The sequence below is a fragment of the Bombina bombina genome, chromosome 3 (assembly GCF_027579735.1).
Source record: "Bombina bombina isolate aBomBom1 chromosome 3, aBomBom1.pri, whole genome shotgun sequence".
Taxonomy (NCBI): Eukaryota; Metazoa; Chordata; class Amphibia; order Anura; family Bombinatoridae; genus Bombina; species Bombina bombina.
In genome coordinates, this window is record NC_069501.1 from 112,765,667 (window position 1) to 112,786,909 (window position 21,243).

A 21,243-nucleotide genomic window follows, 5' to 3' on the forward strand; every position below is an offset into this window, starting at 1 on the left:
AACATCGGCATTGTTTGTTGTCTACTCTGGACAGAGAAGAGGCCAAAAGGCTTCAGCAACTTCTTTCTTTTTGGTTAAGAAGTATAATCCACTTAGCTTATGAGACTGCTGGCCAGCGGCCTCCTGAAAGAATTACAGCTCATTCCACTAGAGTGGTGGCTTTCACATGGGCTTTTAATGGTCTTCGCTTCATACTTTTTCTAAATTCTACAAATTTGATACTTTTGCTTCTTCGGAGGCTATTTTTGAGAGACAGGTCTTACAGGCAGTGGTGCCTTCCGTTTATGCGCCTGCCTTGTCCCTCCCTTCATCCGTGTCCTATAGCTTTGGTATTGGTATCCCACAAGTAATGGATGAATCCGTGGACTGGATACACCTTACAAGAGAAAACAAAATTTATGCTTACCTGATAAATTTATTTCTCTTGTGGTGTATCCAGTCCACGGCCCGCCCTGTCACTTTAAGGCAGGTGTTTTTTATTTTTAAACTACAGTCACCACTGCACCCTATAGTTTCTCCTTTCTCTTGCTTGTCTTCGGTCAAATGACTGGAGGTGGCAGGAAGGGGAGGAGCTATATAGACAGCTCTGCTGTGGGTGATCCTCTTGTAGCTTCCTGTTGGGAAGGAGAATATCCCACAAGTAATGGATGAATCCGTGGACTGGATACACCACAAGAGAAATACATTTATCAGGTAAGCATAAATTTTTTTCTTTTATTTTTTTTTTCTTTCATGATTCAGAGTGATATACAAGTGTAATATGTCTTATATACTCTTAAAGGCATATATGTGTTCTCTAATAAGCAAAGTTGTAATCTAAACTAATATGTTAACTGTTTAATTATTTGTGCATGGGATCCTGAAAAGGTTCCAAACCCTTAAACCCAGCATCCGGTGTTCTGATGAACAAACTGAATCTGGATAACTTGCTAAACCATAGTAACTTCTCGCGCTCTTAAAGACCTTTTTATAATGTGGTGTTTTTGCTTGTATATTTTTAAAATAGGGAAACGGATAATCAGTATTTGCAGCTGTTAAAAGTGGGGAAAGGCAAAAAGTTAACAGCTCGGCTCCTTCCATTTCTGCAGCATGAGCAGGCAGAGGAGATACTTCGTGTCATTGTTCAACACTTGGCTTTTCTCATAAAGAATGATGCTGTTGAAGAGGTAACACATTTTAAAACCTAAATCGTATGTAGGGCTTGCAGCTTTAAGTTTGTATATAAAAGTATATATTTTTTTTTATTTATTTTTATTCTCCTCAAGTCTCTTTCAGTTCTCTATAGTCCTGTGACTGTAATAATTAATAGACTGTCATTTACTGAGCTAATTGAAATTCTTCAAGAACTCACAAGACCACTGCTGGAGACTTGTGATTCGCCTCTTACTATGGCCTTTCAGAATCAGGTACTTTGCAACTTAAAATCTCATATGTTTGCATTATTATATGTATAAAGCCTTCATTCTTTTTCAAAGTGTAAGAAAATGCTTGTGCACCACACACGTTTGTATAGTTGAAGACATTGTGAAGCCCTGATCGTGCCATCAATCCTCTGCGATTTTATAGATCAATGTACAGACTTCTTTTGTCCTCTAGAATTAAGCTTATAACACATGGGATGGGTATGTATGTTCCAAGTCAATCACACTTCTGTGAAATCAGACTGTCCACTTAAGAAGCAACACTGAGTGACAATCCATTTCACTTGCTGTTGTGCAAATGGGATAGACAACAGGTGGAAATTATAGGCAATTGGCAAGACACCCCCAATAAAGGAGTGGTTCTGAAGGTGGTGACCACAGTCCACTTCTCAGTTCCTATGCTTTCTGGCTGATGTGTTGGTCACTTTTGAATGCTGGCGGTGCTTTCACTCTAGTAGTAGTAGTAGTATGAGACAGAGTCTACAACCCACACAAGTGGCTCAGGTAGTGCATCTCATCCAGGATGGCACATCAATGCGAGCTGTGGCAAGAAGGATTGCTGTGTGTCAGCGTAGTGTCCAGAGCATGGAGGCGCTACCAGGAGACAGGCCAGTACATCAGGAGACGTGGAGGAGGCCGTAGGAGGGCAAAAACCCAGCAGCAGGACCGCTACCTCTGCCTTTGTGCAAGGAGGAACAGTAGGAGCACTGCCAGAGCCCTGAAAAATGACTTCCAGCAGGCCACAAATGTGCATGTGTCTGCTCAAACGGTCAGAAACAGACTCCATGAGGGTGGTATGAGGGCCCGACGTCCACAGGTGAGGGTTGTGCTTACAACCCAACACTGTGCAGGACGTTTTGGCATTTGCCAGAGAACACCAAGATTGGCAAATTCTTCACTGGCGCCCTGTGCTCTTCACAGATGAAAGCAGGTTCACACTGAGCACATGTGACAGAGTCTGGAGATGCCATGGAGAATGTTCTGCTGCCTGCAACATCCTCAAGCATGACCGGTTTGGCAGTGGGTCAGTAATGGTGTGGGGTGGCATTTCTTTGGGGGGCCGCACAGCCCTCCATGTGATTGTCATTAGGTACTGAGATCCTCAGACCCTTTGAGAGACCATATGCTTGTGCGGTTGGCCCTGGGTTCCTCCTAATGCAAGACAATGCTAGACTTCATGTAGCTGAAGTGTGTCAGCAGTTCCTGCAAGACGAAGGCATTGATGTTATGGATTGGCCCGCCCGTTCCCCAGACCGGAATCCAAGTGAGCACATTTGGGACATCATGTCTCGCTCCATCCACCAACGTCACTTTGCACTACAGACTGTTCAGGAGTTGGCAGATGCTTTAGTCCAGGTCTAGGAGGAGATCCCTCAGGAGACCATCCGCCACCTCATCAGGAGCATGCGAGCATGCACAGGCGTTGTAGGGAGGTCATACAGGCACGTGGAGGCCACACACTACTGAGCCTCATTTTGACTTGTTTTAAGGACATTACATCAAAGTTGGATCAGCCTGTAGTGTGTTTTTCCACTTTTGAGTGTGACTCCAAATTCAGAACTCCATGGGTTGAAACATTTGATTTCAATTTTTTTTTAATTTTTGGGTGATATTTTGTTGTCAGCACATTCAACTATGTAAAGAACAAAGTATTTCATTAGAATATTTAATTCATTCAGATCTAGGATGTGTTATTTTAGTGTTTCCTTTATATTTTTGCAGCTGTATGTATGTATGTATGTCCTTGCTGTGTTACAACAATTTATTCTTGCACTATTGCTTGAATAAATTATGTGTTTAAAAGCGGTTTAATACCTGCTAAGAGATTAAAGTCAGCTCCAGATCACCAATGCACTACTGTGAAGTAGGTGAACACATCTGGTGAGCCTATGACAAGAGACATGTGTGGCCCCGAATTGCCAGCTAGCTCTCAGTATTGCATTGATGCTCCTGAGCCTACCAAGGTGCTCTCTTAGCATCCTTTGTTGAAAAACATAAAGTAAACTTGATAGAGGAGAAGTAATCTCTTAAAACTTGTAATGGTTCAGAAAAAGCAATTTTTTTTTTCTACTTTCATGCCCTTTTAACTTTTTAAGATCAAAAACGTTCTGCAAAATGTTTTAGCACACACTCTACATTTTGACTATATGCCAATACATGACCACTCTTCATCTTCCATTAGCGTCACATTTTCAAGCTGTCGAATACATAGTTTACTCTAAAACTGATGGACACCTTCCTGGGCTTCAGATCTGTATTTTAGGACCCCTAAGGGCCGGATATAAATTTATGGCTGCACACTTTCCGAAACTGTCAAGCGGCACAGGGCCTGATTTAGGTATGGCTTTCGGGCATCCTCTATCTGCTGTTCTCCCCTCCAGATGCCTGAGTTGGAGCCATCTTGTTTGTCCACCACCAGAATAATACAAAACGCATTTAGTTCTATTTTATTTATTTTGGCACAAATTCTTAGTTTTGACTTTACCCAGAGGCCGCAAAAACTAGTAAAGATGGCTGCATGTGGCCCAGTTGAACATTTCTACTTTAACACCTTACTTTTAGTGTCCTTTAAAGGGACAGTAAAATAAAAATTTCATGATTTAGATGGAAGTAAATTGGAAATAGGTTTAAAAATTGCACATTCTATTACATTTTGTTTTGCTCTCTTGGTATCTTGTTAAAAAATCATATTCACATATCATTAGCAGCAGCAATAGTGCATCTGATTGATGGCTATACACATTGGTCTTATTGGCTCACCATGTGGGTTCAGCTAGCTCCCAGTAGTGCATTGCTGCTCTTTCAACAAAGGATTCTAAGAGACTGAAACAAAGTTGATGATGGAAGTAATTTGGAACATTGTTTTAACAATCTGTTCCATCTGAATCGCACAAAAATACATTTTAGGTTTCATGTCCCTCAACAAAAATATTAGCTTTTCCAATTCAGTGTTTCGCAACGTAACTTCTATTTTTTTTTTATTTTAGCCGGACCTGAAACACTTTAATTTATCATCGTTGATGTTTATTAATGCATTTGTTTTGTGTAGAAACTTTTTTATATTATATTAGCTTTCACTAGTAGCAGTTATAGCTGCATACGTACATATGCTGCTTTGTGCCAGCATTCAAATTCCACACAGTGCTGAAAATGCTACTAGAAGCATTGTTGCTAAATGCACATTTATTGCACGAGTGCCTTTCAGTTTTTACCTACTGTATGTACTTTGTTTTTTTAAAATTGTGGGTTTTCAACATTAACAAGAAGTTCATACTCAAGTTATCAAACTAGTCATTATTTGAACACTAGAAGCACATATCTGGCCACAGCAGAGGAGTTGAAGGTTATGTAAAATGGTATGTCCCTGAACTGCAAAACTATGAAAATGTTGCTATGCTTAGTCCAGTAACGAGTCTGTTTTGGTTCTTCTAATGTTTAGCGAAAAAACAATTGCAGCAAGCATAGTGACTATATTAAGATTACACTTGAAGAGCATGTTCCTTCACTGCACAGCTGCAAAACGTATCCTAATAATATGTATTCTGTCCTTTTTTTTAAGGTAACGGCCTACACTGTCATTATCCATAGCAAATGTAATCTGCTTATATTTAAAGTAACAAAACTGAGATGTGGTTATAATTTGTAAATACAATCTGTATTGCCTCTTTAAGAAAATAAATAGCTGTTTTTGAGGTTTAAATATTAAAAGTGAACAATATTTAGTGCATTGAAAAGTTATTTTTTTTCTTCTTTTTTTCTCTCCTATGCAGTTTGGAATATCTCTTCTGTATTCTTTATTGAGCCAAGGAGAACGCCTGCTCTCATCTGACACCCCAATGGAACCATCAATTGGAGACTTTGAAAAATGGTAGAGGTTATACTTTATCTTTGGGGGGGGGGGGGATGCATGTGGTACAAATATGTGCTTTGGTGTGTCTTGCCTGTATACAATATTTTTCTGTTTGAAACCTATAATCATAAGACTTAATGTTTTGTCTTGAAGCATCACACAGAACACAAGTACATGGGTCTGCCTTTTTTCAAAATGTTTGCAGTTTAGGTTTATGTTCTATGTGTAAGGAAATCTGTTGTATTCATAGTATCTGCTGCAGTGTTATAGGGAAGATGCACAAGTTATGGACTGGAAAAAAAACTGCTTAAAATCTGTCTTTTGAAATTATTATTATTATTATTATTATTATTATTTATTTATTTTTAGCTAGACACCGCTAGTTCACATGTGCCAAATAAATAAAATTGTTCTCACTCCTGTGGAGTTACCTAGGAGTCAGTCAGCACTGATTGGCTAAAATACAAGTCTGTCAAAAGAACTGAAAAAAGGGGGCAGTCTGCAGAGGGTTAGATACAAGGTAATCACAGAGGTAAAAAGTGTTTTTAAAGGGACAGTTTTAATCAGAATTTAAAAAAAAAAAGATAATCCCTTTTATTACTTATTCCCCAGTTTTGCATAACCAACAGTTATATTAATACACTTTTTACCTCTGTGATTACCTTGTATCTAAGCCTCTACAGGCTGCCTCCTTATTTCAGTTCTTTTGACAGACTTGTTATCTAGTAGTCAGCAGTGCTGACTACTAGATAACTCCACGTTGCGTGCGCACAATCATATTTATATGAAACACATGAATTAACGCCCTCTAGTTGTGAAAAACTGTCAATGTATTTAGATAAGAGGCGGCCTTCAAGGGCTTTAGAAATCGGCATGTGAACCTCCTAGGTTTAGCTTTCAACTAAGAGGACAAAGCAAAATTGGTGATAAACGTGAATTGGAAAGTTGTTTAAAATTACATTCTCTATCTGAACCATGAGAGTTTATTTTTGACTAGACTCTCTATTAATTAATATAACTGAGTTGGTTATGTAAAACTGGGTAATGAAGGGATTATCCTTTGTAAGCAATACAAATTTTGGAGTAGACTTGCCCTTTTTAGGTCTAGTACATTGGTGAGTGCTGTCTGGTAGCCACTTCTGAAGAGCAGTGAGCTTTTAGTAGCCTATTTTTTTGCAAACGGACCAAACCCATATGTGTATGGCATCTGCAAGAGACAGTCCTAGGACTATAAGGCCACCTCATCAGATTGCACTGGTTAGCTAATGTTGTTTTTCTTTGAAAGGGACTGTGGAAAAATTAGCTTGACACAGTGTAAAGTGTTGCTAATTGCTGGTTACTGGCTCACCAGCCTCCCAACAAAACACATGAGGATACCCTTTTAACAAATGATACCAGGAGGACAAATAAAGTAAATCTGAAAGCTGTTACAATAGTATGCTCTATCTGAATCCTGAAATAAAATATGGAGTCTTTCATATCCTTTCAGTGATCTTTTGAAAAACCAAACCATGTATACAGTAACGTAATCCTGTAAAACCTGGGATATGCTTTTTAACATTACAAAATGAGAGCTTTAGTTAAGGAGCATTAAACACTAAAACTTAATTTACCTCCTAATTATGGGTGCTGCCATTTTTTTTTAACCTAGGTTTCACCGCAGATCTGAAGGAATGTGGTGATTTAGTGTTTTTAAAGGGATGTTCCGGGCAAAATTTAAATGCACATAGATGATTTAAAGCATATTTGCAATATACATGTATTGGGGGGGGGAAAAAGTCTTCTAGTGAAACTTATAACTGCTTTGTTAGCATTTTTCTCTGCACGTGCATGTGAAGCATAGCTAGATATCCTCACTGCACCAGCATTTTAAATACTGCAGCTGCTTAGAGCGCCAGTGGGGCTTGTATCATGTCAGCAATTAACAAATTGAGTCATTACCAGCTGGTACAAGTACCTTAGGCTCTATGAGCAAGTGCTGTGTTTAAAATGCTGGTGCACAGTGCATACTTAAATGCACATTTGAAACAACTATGGGCTCCATGTACAAAGCAGCGAAAGCTGCTCCGGAGCCTTTGCGGGGCAGGTTCGCATATGCGAGCCTGCTTCCTGCAATGTAAGAAGCAGCAGTCATTAGACCGCTGCTTCCTACACCCTACGCCACCTCTTAGGTGGCGAAGCAAAATCACCGAGAGCACGCTCGCTCTCGGGGATTGACAGCCCCTTCAGTCGCGTGATTGAAGGGGCGGGCATTACACACTCCGATGAGTGTGTAATGATACATACGGGCAAACGGATCAACATATCCGCTGCCCGTGTGTAGCGGAGGCGGGCGGACAGCTTCGCGAGTTAAGAAGCTGTCCGCCCGCTGTTTAGTACATGGCGCCCTATATCTTGTATTAAAAGCTAATAAATGTATATTACAAAATGCTTCTATTCAAAACTGAAATGCACCCATGTGGATTCTAATTTTGTCTGCAATGTCCCTTTTGGGTAAATCTGAGTACAAATACCTTTTTTAGGACCTTTCTTCTGCATGATCCTGCATGCACCCCAGTTTAAACAATGAGTCACCTGTGCTTTCAGGTGATTGTGGACCTGGTAGAATGCTGAAATAGGCAGAGTCTGAACACTGCTACAAGGCTTTGTATGGCATAAACTTTCATTTCAAAATGATTAGAGTAAGCATGAAACAAAATCCTTTCTCTCTAGCATGATCTGTTTTCGCTTTAATTCTTTGAACTGTAGGAAGGGGTTGCGTGATTTCGAAGGCTTCCGAGCTTTCAATACTTTAATAGTACATGAATATTTTTGTAACCACTTTTATTGTGAAGTTATTGACTTATTGAACTACATTTTTCTAGATTTAAAGGGAAGAATTGTTTTTATGTTTTTTCACATAGGACTGACACAGTGTTCCTGGTTGCAAAGGAGCTCTCTCATGTTTCAAAGTCTTCCATGGTCGAACCCCTTTTCTTGCCCAGTAATTTGATCTCTTTATTCTGTCGTTACCTGGACAAACAGACCATTCACAGACTTGAGGACCAAATGGAGTAAGTGTGTTAACAAGCCAAAAATATATAATAAATCTGCCAGCATGTACGCTAAATGGCTATCTCATAACGCATATTTGTTTTACAACAAATGTTCTAAAAGGAAACCTGCACTTTTTTTTTTACTTGGATCGTAAACTATTTTTGTCTTCAACAATGTAAAGAAATGTGAAACAAAAAAGGCAAATATGTCAGACTCCTGTCTATTGACACTAGTGATGTCCAGTTCATGAACGAATCGTTCAGTCTGGTGAACTGATTCATACAGTTCAGTGAAAAGAACCAGTTCAAATGAACTGATTCGTTTTCAAACAGTTCATTTCCTGAGTCTGCAGCAGCACTAGTAATACGATCCTAGAGTGAGTTCTGCTTATGCTAACTCCTCCTTTGCAATGAATCACACGGCAGAATCTCACTCTAGGATCATATTACCAGTGCTGTTGAATCGGTGTACTGTTGGCTAACTCGTTTGCAATGAATCAGTCTGTTAACAGTTAACTGTTTGCAAACGAGTTAGCTAACAGTACACTGATTCAAATATCAGGTCACACTTACAGCAGTTCTCAACAGACCCCTGCATTTACCCCCTAACTGCAACTTACATTAACCCATTCAGCATCCCATGTTTATATATATATATATATATATATATATATATATATATATATATATATATATATATATATATATATATATATATATATATATATATATATATATATATATATAATTTTGTTGTTCTTCCTCTATATCTAAGCTAACTTTTACTTAGCAACAGCTACAAATTATATATATATATATATATATATATATATATATATATATATATATATATATATATATATATATTTTGTAGCTGTTGCTAAGTAAAAGTTAGCTTCGATATAGAGCTTGTAGTCCCAGTACACAGGAGTCGGACTGTCTATCACACAACTCACACAGTCAGTGACTCATGATTCAGGAATGAATCGGCACTGCAGGAAACGAATCTGCGGCTCTACAGTTCACCTACTGAACATGAGGTAGAGCCTCTACCTCATGTTCAGTAGGTGAACTGGTGAATCGGTTCATGAACCGGTTCAGTTAATCGAACCGTCTGAAATGAACCGATTCACTCAGAAGAACCGAACTTCCCATCACTAATTGACACATGTACCCAATAAGGGCACCGATTACCTATGCACCGATTACCTATCCACTGTCTTTAATATCAGAAGTAAAGCTTTTTTTTTTTAAAATCAACTTTAATGTAACAAACAACCTATAGACAATCATTCTGAAACAAAACATTTTGCAGCTTTCTTGTTCTTCTTAATGTGCACTCACAGTGGTTACCTTATAAATGACAATCGGCATAAACCATTGTGAGTGCACATTAAGAAGAACAAGAAAGCTGCAAAATGTTTTGTTTTCAGAATGATTGTCTATAGGTTGTTTGTTACATTAAAGTTGATTAAAAAAAAAAGCTTTGCGTGGAGGTCACATGTTTCCTGTCTAGAGTGGAGCTCCAGTTAGCAGCTAGACTCCTTTGATCAGCGTAATGTTACTTTTGCTAACCACTCCCACCTACTTTACCTGATTTCCCAAACTTTTATACACTGTTGAAAAGCAGAGTGCAGACTTGGTTTATTTATTAATTGTAGAATATTTTTTTAAAGTGAAGCCTATCCAATATAACTAGTTTTCTATGAACCGTATACATGTCCTTGATTTATCCAGGTACTAAACGAGTGTTGTATTTTAGGTGTCCTGCAGCTCCCCCCTACACAGCTGTACCTTCATAAAATGCTGAATTTTTTCAAGAGGAGAGATCCAGCCTCTGCTTCGCTCACCACAAGTTTTAAGGCTGAGTGGAGCTTGAATTTTTGAACTGAAATATTTAATCCTGTTTTAAAGGAAATTTTGGTTGCTTTGTTTAGTCAGACATGACTTTCAAACGTCAAGGACTGCATGTTGAAGGTTTGAACAGCTGTACAACACTTTTCCTTTTTGTTTGAAATGTTAGAAAAAAAAATGATGTAAAAAAATGGGGGGAGATGAATGTAATTTATATTTTTGTTTGTGTGAATTTTTTCACAGCAATCACAAAATGTAATGTACAGCACTTGCAAAAAATAAATCGAAACTTCCATGTAGTGGTGTGTGTTTTTTTTGTGTGTATCAGAATAACGTACACCGCTGCATCCATAATCCAAAATATAGCCTTAAAATCCAGAGTTAATTGTTTGTGCCTTAGGTTCAAGGTTCTCAGTGAGAGAATATTTTGTCTTGTGACATTCCACTAACCTTCAGCAAATTGGACATAACAGATTTTTTTCAAAATCCATAAAAAAAAATAAAAAAAACCTTTAAAGGGACACTGAACCCAAGATGTTCTTTTGTGATTCAGATAGAGCAGGCAATTTTAAGCAACTTTCTAATTTACTCCTATTAATTTGTCTTCATTCTCTTGCTATCTTTATTTGAAAAAGCATCTAAGCTAAGGAGCCAGACAATTTTTGGTTTAGGACACTGGACAACACTTGTTTATTGGTAGGTGAATGTATCCACCAATCAGCAAGAACAACCCAGGTTGTTCACCAAAAATGGGCCGGCATCTAAACTTACATTCTATCTTTTCAAATAAAGATACCAAGAGAATGAAGAAACTTTGATAATAGGAGTAAATTAGAAAAGTGCTTAAAATTGCATGCTCTATCTGAATCGCGAAAGAAACATTTGGGTTCAGTGTCCCTTTTAAGATAAATTTTATGATTTTAACAGCTCAATTTTCTGAAACTATGTCCAGTGTCACTGTTTTTGTGTTAACGTTTTTCTCTGCAAATTCATGTGAAGCATAGCAAGATATCCTCAGCACACCAGCATTTTAATACTGCAGCTACTCAGAGCGCCAGTGGGGCTTGTAGCAGATTTGAATCCTTTTATGGTGGTACAAACAGGCTCTGTGAGCAAGTACAGTGTTTAAAATGCTGGTGCATGGTGTATACCTTGAATTCACTTGTTTTAAAACAACTATAGCTTTTATTAGAAGGTTTTTTTGTTTTTGTTTTTTTTTTGCATGTATATTACTAAAATGCTTCTATTCAAAACTGAACTACAGCCAAAATTGGAATCCACATGGATGCAATGTCCTTGGGATAGTCTAGTCAAAATTAAGCTTTCATGATTTTAGATAGAAAGTAGTTTCAAATTGCAAGCTCTAATTTACTCCTATTAATTTTGCTTCATTCTATTGCTATATTTATTTACAAAAACTCTAATGTAAGCTTAGGAGCTGGCCCATTTTTGGTTCAGCTTAATGTAGCCACCAATCAGCAAATGCTACCCCAGGGTGCTGAACCAAAAATGGGCTGGCTCCTAGGCTTACATTCCAGCTTTTTCAAATAAGATACCAAGAGAACGAAGAAACATTGATAATAGGAGTAAATTAGAAAATGTTGGTTTCATATAGAAATAGAATATCCAAGTATGAATAATGGTGAGCAAGTACTAGAACCAGCTGGGTACAAAACAGAGCAAGGTAGTTTTGTAGTTGTATCATTAGAAGAATGAAATTGCTACATATGATACAGGAAAGTTAAAAGATGTATTCTTTAGATGGCGTTTCATTGATAGCTAGAACCTCTCCACGACAAAATGGAGTCTTGCAGACTAATGTCGCTTGTGTTCATGGACGTCTAGTGCATGCACATAATTTACTTTTAAAATCTTTCACTTTGTGCCATCGCTTGTTCTTTGGTTTCCTACTTCTCGTTTTGACTGCGCTCTTAATGGCAATATTGTATTTTAAAAACCTTTCATATGCGAGATCATCAGTGAAGAACCCTTTTTCTACAGAGCTTTTAGTAAAGTTGACTTTTATTTCAGCAATAGCTGGGTGACAAGATTGTGGTGGGTTGGGTTCTGGTGAGAGCTAGAGTTAGGAATAGACCCTTGGAGGCTTGGATGCCATATTAAGCTTCAACACACAGATATTTGTTACACGTGTTTGTATACTATTAAATCCAGCTGTGAAACAACCCAAATGCCACATACCACTGCCATTTTCAGCATCTGTTAGTATTTTTTTGCTCATCCCTATTAGCAACGGCTTTTGCGGAAGCTTTAGTTCTACCTTCAATGGGTGGCGTTGGTTAGAATCGTATTTTTAAAGTAAAAAGGTATAATACCAAGTGTATTGCAAAAATGCTTCTGTTTAGATATAGGGTACAGGAACATTTAAGCACATCAGTGCATTTCAATTTTTACAGTATTGGTAATGCAAATCCAGAAAAGTTCTATTTACCACATACCTTACATGTTTCATGGATATTTTGAGATATATTCTATAGTACTTTAAAGCATATATTTTAAGAATACACGAGGCACTTCCAAAAAAAGAAGCAATATGCAGTTAAGATTTGATTTATTTGTAAAGCTATATGAAGGGGACAACAATATTTTAAGCTCACATGAGTAACCTGCAAACACAAATTTTAAAGGAACACTAAATACATTTCTTTCTAATGACACGGTGAGTCCACGGATCATCTCTAATTACTATTGGGAATATCACTCCTGGCCAGCAGGAGGAGGCAAAGAGCACCACAGCAAAGCTGTTAAGTATCGCCAACCCCAGTCATTCTCTTTGCCTACGTTAAAAGCAAGGTGGTGGTAAAGTTTAGGTGTCTGGAAAAAAGAGTCTTTAATCAAGATTTTATTATTTTACAGCAGTGCAAGTTTGTTCTGCTCTTTCTTGGGGTTTAGTCGTAGCCCATGTCAGTCTCTTCAGTAGAGCAGTGGTGGCTTTTAAGCAATTGGGAACTTGTGGGGTGTAATCCTCACTGCGCCTCCCAAGTATTTAATGCTGCCCTAGCTTGAGAGCTTGAGTAAGATTACTCAGTCTTTGCCTTTTTTTTTTTTTTTTCCACAGGTCCATGTGAGGGAGAATGCCTCTCAAACCTAGTTAGCTGCCCTGCTGCCATGCAGATTACATTGATCTAAGTGCTAATTTTGTTTTTCTAAGCAAGTATAAAGACAAATATGGGACACCAGATGCATTAATATTATTGTGGGTGAATAGGATAATGTGAGGCAGTGTGTGCAGGCACTGGGGACGAGAGGGGAGCATAGGCTCAGTTTGTTTATTGTTCCGCTCAGGGTGTTAATGTTTTTACTTGCTCTCGGCGGCTTTACTTTCAGAGTATAGATTACTGCCGGCCAGGAGGTTTAGCTTGATACACCCACGATGGGCGGGGCTTTCTGAAGTGGCAAAGGTTTTTTTTTTTTTTGCACGCTTTTTTTCTTTCACTTCCTGAGTGCCGGAGGGGTGATGTACTTTATTGCGGCTCTGCAGTTTGCAATGAAACGGTTGCCGGATACAGGTGGGAGCAGCTCTAGATTGAGTCTGGATTTTATCTAACTGTAGACTCCGGCAACCAGCTGGAAATGTAGGCACCTCAGCAGAGCTAGCTGAGGTGTAGAGGCTGTCTGAGGTGCTCTAGAACTGCCGTTTTTGCATTAAAAAATTAGTTATTTTTAAAATTTAAAGGGACAGTAAACGTGTTTTTTTTTTTTTTTGTTTTTTTGTTTTTTTTGTTTTTTTGCAATAATTTAAAAATGAAAGTATTTTAATTCTTATTTGTTCAAATATTGGGTAAAGATGGACTAAGAGGCCCTGCAAAATGTTACCTATACTTCCACGAATCCCTTTTTGTTCCTCATGTATTGAGAGAACATTGCATTACAGGGATAGACAATGGTAGCTCAGGATGAAAAAGTCTAAGACAGATGCTGTTCAGGGGTCTCCTGTTCAAGATATGCCGCAGCTTTCTCCTCAAGTGTCCAAAACTTTATCGTCCACACATGCAGTGCCCTGCGTTTTCTCCCACACTCCGGTTGGAGTTACGTTGCAAGACATTGCTACCCACATCTTCTGCAGTAACTGATGCGCTCAATGCTTTTCCCATGCTGCAGAGAAAGCGCAAGAGGAAATTTTAAGGAATCCGTGAGTAAGGTTTCTGACAGTTGTGGCTATTCCGAATGTTCCTTCCCAGAAGTCTGAGGAGGAAGAAACTTCGGTGGCGTCTGAGGGTGAAATCTCAGACTCAGTGTATTTCCTGCTGCTGATGCAGAGGTCGTATCTTTCAGATTCAAGCTGGAACACCTCCGTTTGTTACTTAAGGAGGTTTTGGCTACCTTGGATGACTCCGACACTACTGTCATAGTCAATCCTAAGAAATCTAGTAAGCTAAACAAGTACTTTGATATACCTTCCATGGTGGTTTTCCCTGTACCAGACCGAGCTACAGAGATTATTGCTAGGGGATGGGAGAGACCTGGTATCCCCTTTTCTCCATCCTCAATTTTTAAGAAAATGTTTCCAATAGCTGACTCTATCAAGGAGTCTTGGCAGACGGTCCCCAAGGTGGAAGGGGCAATTTCCACTTTGGCCAAGATAACTACTATTCCCATAGAGGATAGCTGTTCCTTTAAGGATAAGAAGTTGGAGGGGTTACTTAAAAGATGTATGTACCCCAGGGTTTACAATGGCAACCTGCGGTGTGTATTGCTACCATCACCAAGTTGCGGCATACTGGTTTGATAACAATAAACAGAATAGGGAGCGCTAAAACAGCTAGGTAAATGAGTAACCGGTAAAAATATAAAAGTTATTACTTTATTCAACAACTATGAACACACTATATAATTAATGTGTGTGATAGAGCAAAATTATTAAGTACTGATAAACCGTCTCTACAAAAGAGTGATAAAATAAAAGTAGTACAGAATACAAAAGAATTGTGGCCACAATCTTAAATACAAATAAAAGGCAATGTTAAAAAAACAAATGTGAAAGACTGATACAAACGTTATACGTAAAAAGTTCAGGCTGTTTATCGTTTCAGCTTTTTATTCCATAGGAATGAAAATGGACAAATTGTAATGTCAATCAAAAGTTCCTGTAGCAAAATAAATAGTCTGGTATTGTCTCCAACTGATATATAAATAGTCAATATCAGATTATCCCCACTTCACCTCTTACCGGACCTCTGTATGATCTACAGCCTTGCTTGTTTGATACAGACCGATGCTATCGGCGCCAAGTTCTTGTTACTCTGAGGACTCCAGCTTCTGTTCGCAACTCAATCCACTCATGTGACTGTCTCCTTCCTCCATGACTGGCTGTCGTACGGGTAACCAGAACCAAGGTTTGTAGGGGTTCCTGCTTCGATATCCTCGATAGGAAGAAAGTACAGTGCACTGTAACTAGTCAAATCCACATAGATATGTCTCAATTACGCGTTTCGGCGCTAATCCTTGCGCCTTTATCAAAAAGCTTCATACTAGTGGACTTGGAAGTTGTGTGTTTATCGATTCAGAAGAAAACTCCTCCTCTTCATTAGGATAAGAAAGCTGTACAATAAGGAGTTCAAAGATAGACCAGCAACTCAACACCTGGAGAAATCCTAATGAAGAGTTTTTTTTTTTCTGAATCAATAAAAACACGACTTCCCCAAGTCCACTAGTATGAAGCTTTTTGATAAAGGCTCAAGGATTAGCACCGAAACGCGTAATTAAGAGACATCTATGTGGATTTGACTAGTTACAGTGCACTGTACTTTCTTCCTATCGAGGATATTGAAGCAGGAACCCCCTACAAACCTCGGTTCTGGTTACCCGTATGACGGCTAATTGCGGAGGAAGGAGACAGTCACGTGAGTGGATTGACTTGCGAACAGACGCTTAAGTCCTCAGAGTAACAAAAACTTGGCGCCGATAGCATCGGTCTGTATTAAACAAGCAAGGCTGTAGATCATACGAAGGTCCGGTAAGAGGTGAAGCGGGGATAATCCGATATTGACTATTTATATATAAGTTGGAGAGAATACCGGACGATTTATTTTGCTACAGAAACTTTTGATTGACATTACAATTTGTCCATTTTCATTCCTATAGTAGAAGGAAAGCTGAAACGATAAACAGCCTGAACTTTTTACGTATAACGTTTGTTTGTATCAGTCTCTCATCTGTTTTTTAACATTGCCTTTTATTAACATTTGTCTTTTATTTGTATTTTAGATTGTGGCCACAATCCTTTTGTATTCTGTACCACTTTTATTTTATCACTGTTTTAGAGACGGTATATCTGTACTTAAAAAGTTTTGCGCTATCAAACACATTAATTATATAGTGTGTTCATTGTTGTTGAATAAAGTAATAACTTTTATATTTTTACCTGTTACTCATTTACCTAGCTGTTTTAGCGCTCCCTATTGTTAATTATCTTAAATGATCTGAGTTTTGGGAGATCTCAGATTTTCTAGGGTAGCATATAGGTAATATAGTGGTGTTGTGGAACTACTTCTCTTTTACTTTGCGGCATACTGGTTTGATGCGTTGTCTGATTCTATTCAAACAGATACTCCCCTTGAAGAGATCCAAGATAGGATCAAGGCTCTTAAGCTGGGAGCAAAGATTTCTGGTTTTGCCGTACTGGCCCGCAGAGCCTTATGGTTGAAGTCCTGGTCTGAGGATGTATCGTCTAAGCTTTTTGCAATTCCTTACAAGGGTAAGACCTTGTTTGGGCCGGGCCTGCCAGAAATTATTTCAGACATTACGGGAGGAATAGGCAGAAAGGACGTATGAAGTTTTGAAAGGAACAAAAATTACTCTAAGGTAAGCCTTCCTCTGCTAAGCAGGACCAGTCCAAACCTTCCTGGAGGACCAACCAGTCTTGTAACAAAGGGAAGTAATCTAAGAAGCCTGTTAATGACTCAAAGTCAGCATGAAGGGTCTGCCCCTGATCCGGGACCAGATCGTGTGGGGGCAGACTTTCCATCTTCGCTCAGGCCTGGGTTCGGGATGTTCCGGATCCCTGGGCGGTGGATATAGTGTCCCAGGGATACAAACTAGAGTTCAAGAACTTTCCTCCCAGGGGCATGTTTCTGCTCTCAAGATTACCTGTAGACCAGATAAAGAGGCGTTCTTACACTGTGTCTGGGACCTCTCCGTCCTGGGAGTGAGAGTTGCTGTTCCAATGCAGGAGCAGGGTCTGGGATTTTACTCCAATCTGTTTGTGGTTCCCAAGAATTCAGGAACTTTCAGACCAATTCTAGACCTCAAGAGTCTAAACAAGTTCCTCAGAGTCCCGTCCTTCAATATGGAAACTATTCATGCCATTCTTCCCTTGGTTCAAGAGGGTCAATTCATGACAACAGTAGATTTAAAGGATGCGTACCTGCATGTTCCCATCCACAGGGATCTTTACAAGTTTTGGAGGTTCGCATTTCTAGACAAACATTACCAGTTTGTGGCTATTCCATTCGGCCTTGCCACAGTTCCCAGAATTTTTTCAAAGGTCCTGGGATCCCTGTTGGCGGTGCTCCGGTTACGGACATCATTCCGCTTGCCTGGTTCCATCTCAGACCTCTGCAATTATGTATGCTCAGGCAATGGAACAGGGATTATGCGGATCTGTCTCCGTGAATTTGTCTGGATCAGGCGACAGACTCTCTTCCTTGCTGGTTGTCTGTCTCAGGATCATCTCTCCCAGGGAACCTGCTTTCGCAGACCCACCTGAGTGATTGTGACAACGGATGCCAGCCTGCTGGGATGGAGAGCAGTCTGGGGCTCACTAAAGGCTCAGGGGACATAGACTCGGGAGGAGTCTGTTCTTCCCATAAACCTCCTAGAGCTGAGGGCAATCTTCAATTCTCTTTTGGCCTGGCTTCAGTTAGCTTCAGCCTGGTTTATCAGGTTCCAGTCAGACAACATAACTTCAGTGGCTTATATCAATCATCAGGGAGGAACTCAGAGTTCCTTGGCCATGACAGAGGTAGCCAAAATTATTCAGTGGACGGAGACCCACAACTGCTGTCTGTGATCCACATTCCAGGAGTGGACAATTTGGGAAGCGGATTTTCTGAGCAGACAGACCTTTCACCCGGGGGAGTGGGAACTCCATCCGGAGGTGTTTTCCAACTTGATTCTCAAATGGGGGACTGCTGGAGCTGGATCTCATGGCATCTCGTCAGAATGCTAAGCTCCCGAGGTATGGGTCGTGGTCAAGGGATCCTCAGGCTGTACTGATAGATGCTCTGGCGGTTCCTTGGAATTTCAGTCTAGCATACCTATTGCCTCCGTTTGCTCTCCTTCCACGGGTCATTGCTCGAATCAAACAGGAGAGGGCGTCTGTGATCCTCATTGCACTGGCGTGGCCTCGCAGGATCTGGTATGCGGACCTAGTGGAGATGTCTTCTCTTCCACCTTGGAGACTTCCACTGAGGAAGGACCTTTTACTTCAAGGGCCCTTCCTTCATCCAAATCTTGTTGACTGCTTGGAGATTGAACGCTTAATTCTATCTAAGCGCTGCTTTTCGGAGTCAGTTATTGAGACCTTGATTCAGGCTCGTAAACCTGTAACTAGAAAGATTTACCATAAGATATGGCGTAAATATCTATATTGGTGTGAATCCAGAGGCTACTCTTGGAGTAGAGTTCAGATTCTTTGAAATCTGGCTTTTCTCTAAGAGGGTCTGGAGAAGGGTTTATCTGCAAGTACTTTGAAGAGTCAAATATCTGCCTTGTCTATTTTGTTGCATAGATGTCTGACGGATGTACCAGACGTAGATACAAAAAGATACAATATACAGTGCTAGATGGAAAATAACACTTAAATGTAACAAGAACTGATACTCTCCTTTTAGATAAGACCGCAGCCTTCTTACAGTCTCTCCTCTTGTGACTGTTTTATACAAGTGGAAAAATGGCAAATAGATGGTGCTGGTCTGTACAGTGATGTTTCTCTATATGGCGAGAAAAAAAGGGCTTGAGGTGTGTGTAGGATCCAATTAATATAAGTGCAGTATACTCACTCCATAAGTAGTGGGAGTTCAGCTGCGATGTAATGTGTCTCCAGAGTGATGTAGTTCCCCAGAATAGTTTCAGAATCTCTTAAGAACCTGTTAATAGGTCTGCAAGTAAATGAAGACTCAAAATGACCAAAGGTGTCCAGTAAATCAAGAAAAAACTAAATAGTAACTTACTCCATAAATAGGAGAATCCGGCTTGTCTCAGCAAAGACGAATATCAACAGTCTTCCAACTTTGATAAAAAGATATTTATTTAAGCTCAACGCGTTTCAGCTTTTAGCAAATCTTTCTCAAGAGCAATATAAAATCAATAAAAGCAAGTAGCTGTGTATCAGCTACTTGCTTTTATTGCTTTTATATTGCTCTTGAGAAAGACTTGCTAAAAGTTGAAACGCGTTGAGCTTAAATAAATATCTTTTTATCAAAGTTGGAAGACTGTTGATATTCGTCTTTGCTGAGACAAGCCGGATTCTCCTATTTATGGAGTAAGTTACTATTTTGTTTTTTCTTGCTTTACTGGACACCTTTGGTCATTTTGAGTCTTCATTTGCTTGCAAACCTATTAACAGGTTCTTGAGAGATTCTGAAACTATTCTGGGGAACTACATCACTCTGGAGACACATTACATTGCAGCTGAACTCCCACTACTTATGGAGTGAGTATACTGCACTTATATTAATTGGATGTACCAGACGTGCAATCTTTCTGTCAGGCCTTGGTCAGAATCAGGCCTGTGTTTAAACCTGTTACTCTTCCCTGGAGTCTTAACCTTGTTCTTAAAGTTCTTCAGCAGGCTCCGTTTGAGCCTATGTATTCCTTAGATATTAAGATGTTATCTTGGAAAGTTTTTGTTTCTTGTTGCAATTTCTTCTGCTCGTAGAGTGTCAGAGCTCTCGGCGTTGCAGTGTGAATCCCCTTACCTTATTTTTCATTCGAATAAGGTAGTTTTGCGTACTAAGTTAGGGTTCGTCCCTAATGTGGTTTCAGATAGGAACATTGATCAAGAAATAGTTGTTCTTTCTTTGTGTCCTAACCCTTCTCATAAAGAGCGTCTGCTGCACAACCTAGATGTGGTGCGTGCGTTTAAGTACTATTTACAGGCGACAAAGGATTTTCGCCAGTCTTCTGCTGTTTGTTTTCTCTGGGAAACGTAAGGGTTTAGAAAGCTACAGCTACTTCTTTCTTTGTGACTGAGGAGTATAATTCGTTTGGCCTATGAAACTGCTGGACAGCAGCCTCCTGAGAAAGTCACGGCTCATTCTACGAGGGCTTTTTCCTCTTCCTGGGCATTAAAAAATGAAGCTTCTGTAGAACAGATTTGCAAGGCTGCAACTTGGTCCTCTCTACACACTTTTTCAAAATTCTATAAATTTGATACTTTTGCCTTGGCTGAGGCTTCTTTTGTGAGAAAGGTTCTTCAAGCAGTGGTGCCTTCAGTTTAGGTTACCTGTCTTATCCCTCCCTTATCATCTGTGTCCTCTAGCTTGGGCATTGATTACCAATAGTAATTAAAGATGATCCGTGGACTCACCATGTCATTAGAAAGAAAACTAAATTTATGCTTACCTGATAAATGTATTTATTTCTTGACACAGTGAGTCCACGGCCCGCCCTGTTTATTTAGACAGGTTTTTGTGTTGTAAACCTCAGGCACCTCTGCACCTTGTGTTGCTTCCTTTCTTTCTTTTTCCTTCGGTCAAATGACTGGGGTTGGAGGGAAGGGAGATATTTAACAGCTTTGCTGTGGTGCTCTTTGCCGCATCCTGCTGGCCAGGGGTGATATTCCCAATAGTAATTAGATATGATTTGTGGACTCACCGTGTCAAGAAATAAATAAATTTATCAGGTAAGCATTTCGTTTTTATTTCATAAAGGTGGTTAGAGTCCACATCCCATTACTCCTGGACACTAGTATCAGAGCCCTTAAAATGTTTCCCACCTTACTGGAAACTAGTCTTGTCTTTGCCTCTGCAGAAGAAAGGGTAAGCATGGAGCTGCTCCATGATTGGTCCTCGGACCGATTTTGTGGCTTATTGCCCCTCAGCATGCTGCTTTTTGAGGGAGG

General features: G+C 39.6%; 1 protein-coding gene across 1 annotated transcript in view; it reads left to right on the forward strand.

The window, feature by feature from the left end:
- Positions 1-10,108, forward strand: part of PATL2 (PAT1 homolog 2) — a 106,822-nt gene extending 96,714 nt beyond the window's left edge. The window contains exons 15-19 of the mRNA XM_053705958.1: positions 1,007-1,166; positions 1,266-1,406; positions 5,192-5,289; positions 8,175-8,324; positions 10,069-10,108. Of these exons, the coding sequence (XP_053561933.1) occupies positions 1,007-1,166; positions 1,266-1,406; positions 5,192-5,289; positions 8,175-8,324; positions 10,069-10,108 (589 nt within the window). The remainder of the gene's footprint in view (positions 1-1,006; positions 1,167-1,265; positions 1,407-5,191; positions 5,290-8,174; positions 8,325-10,068) is intronic.
- The last annotated feature ends 11,135 nt before the right edge of the window (positions 10,109-21,243 follow it).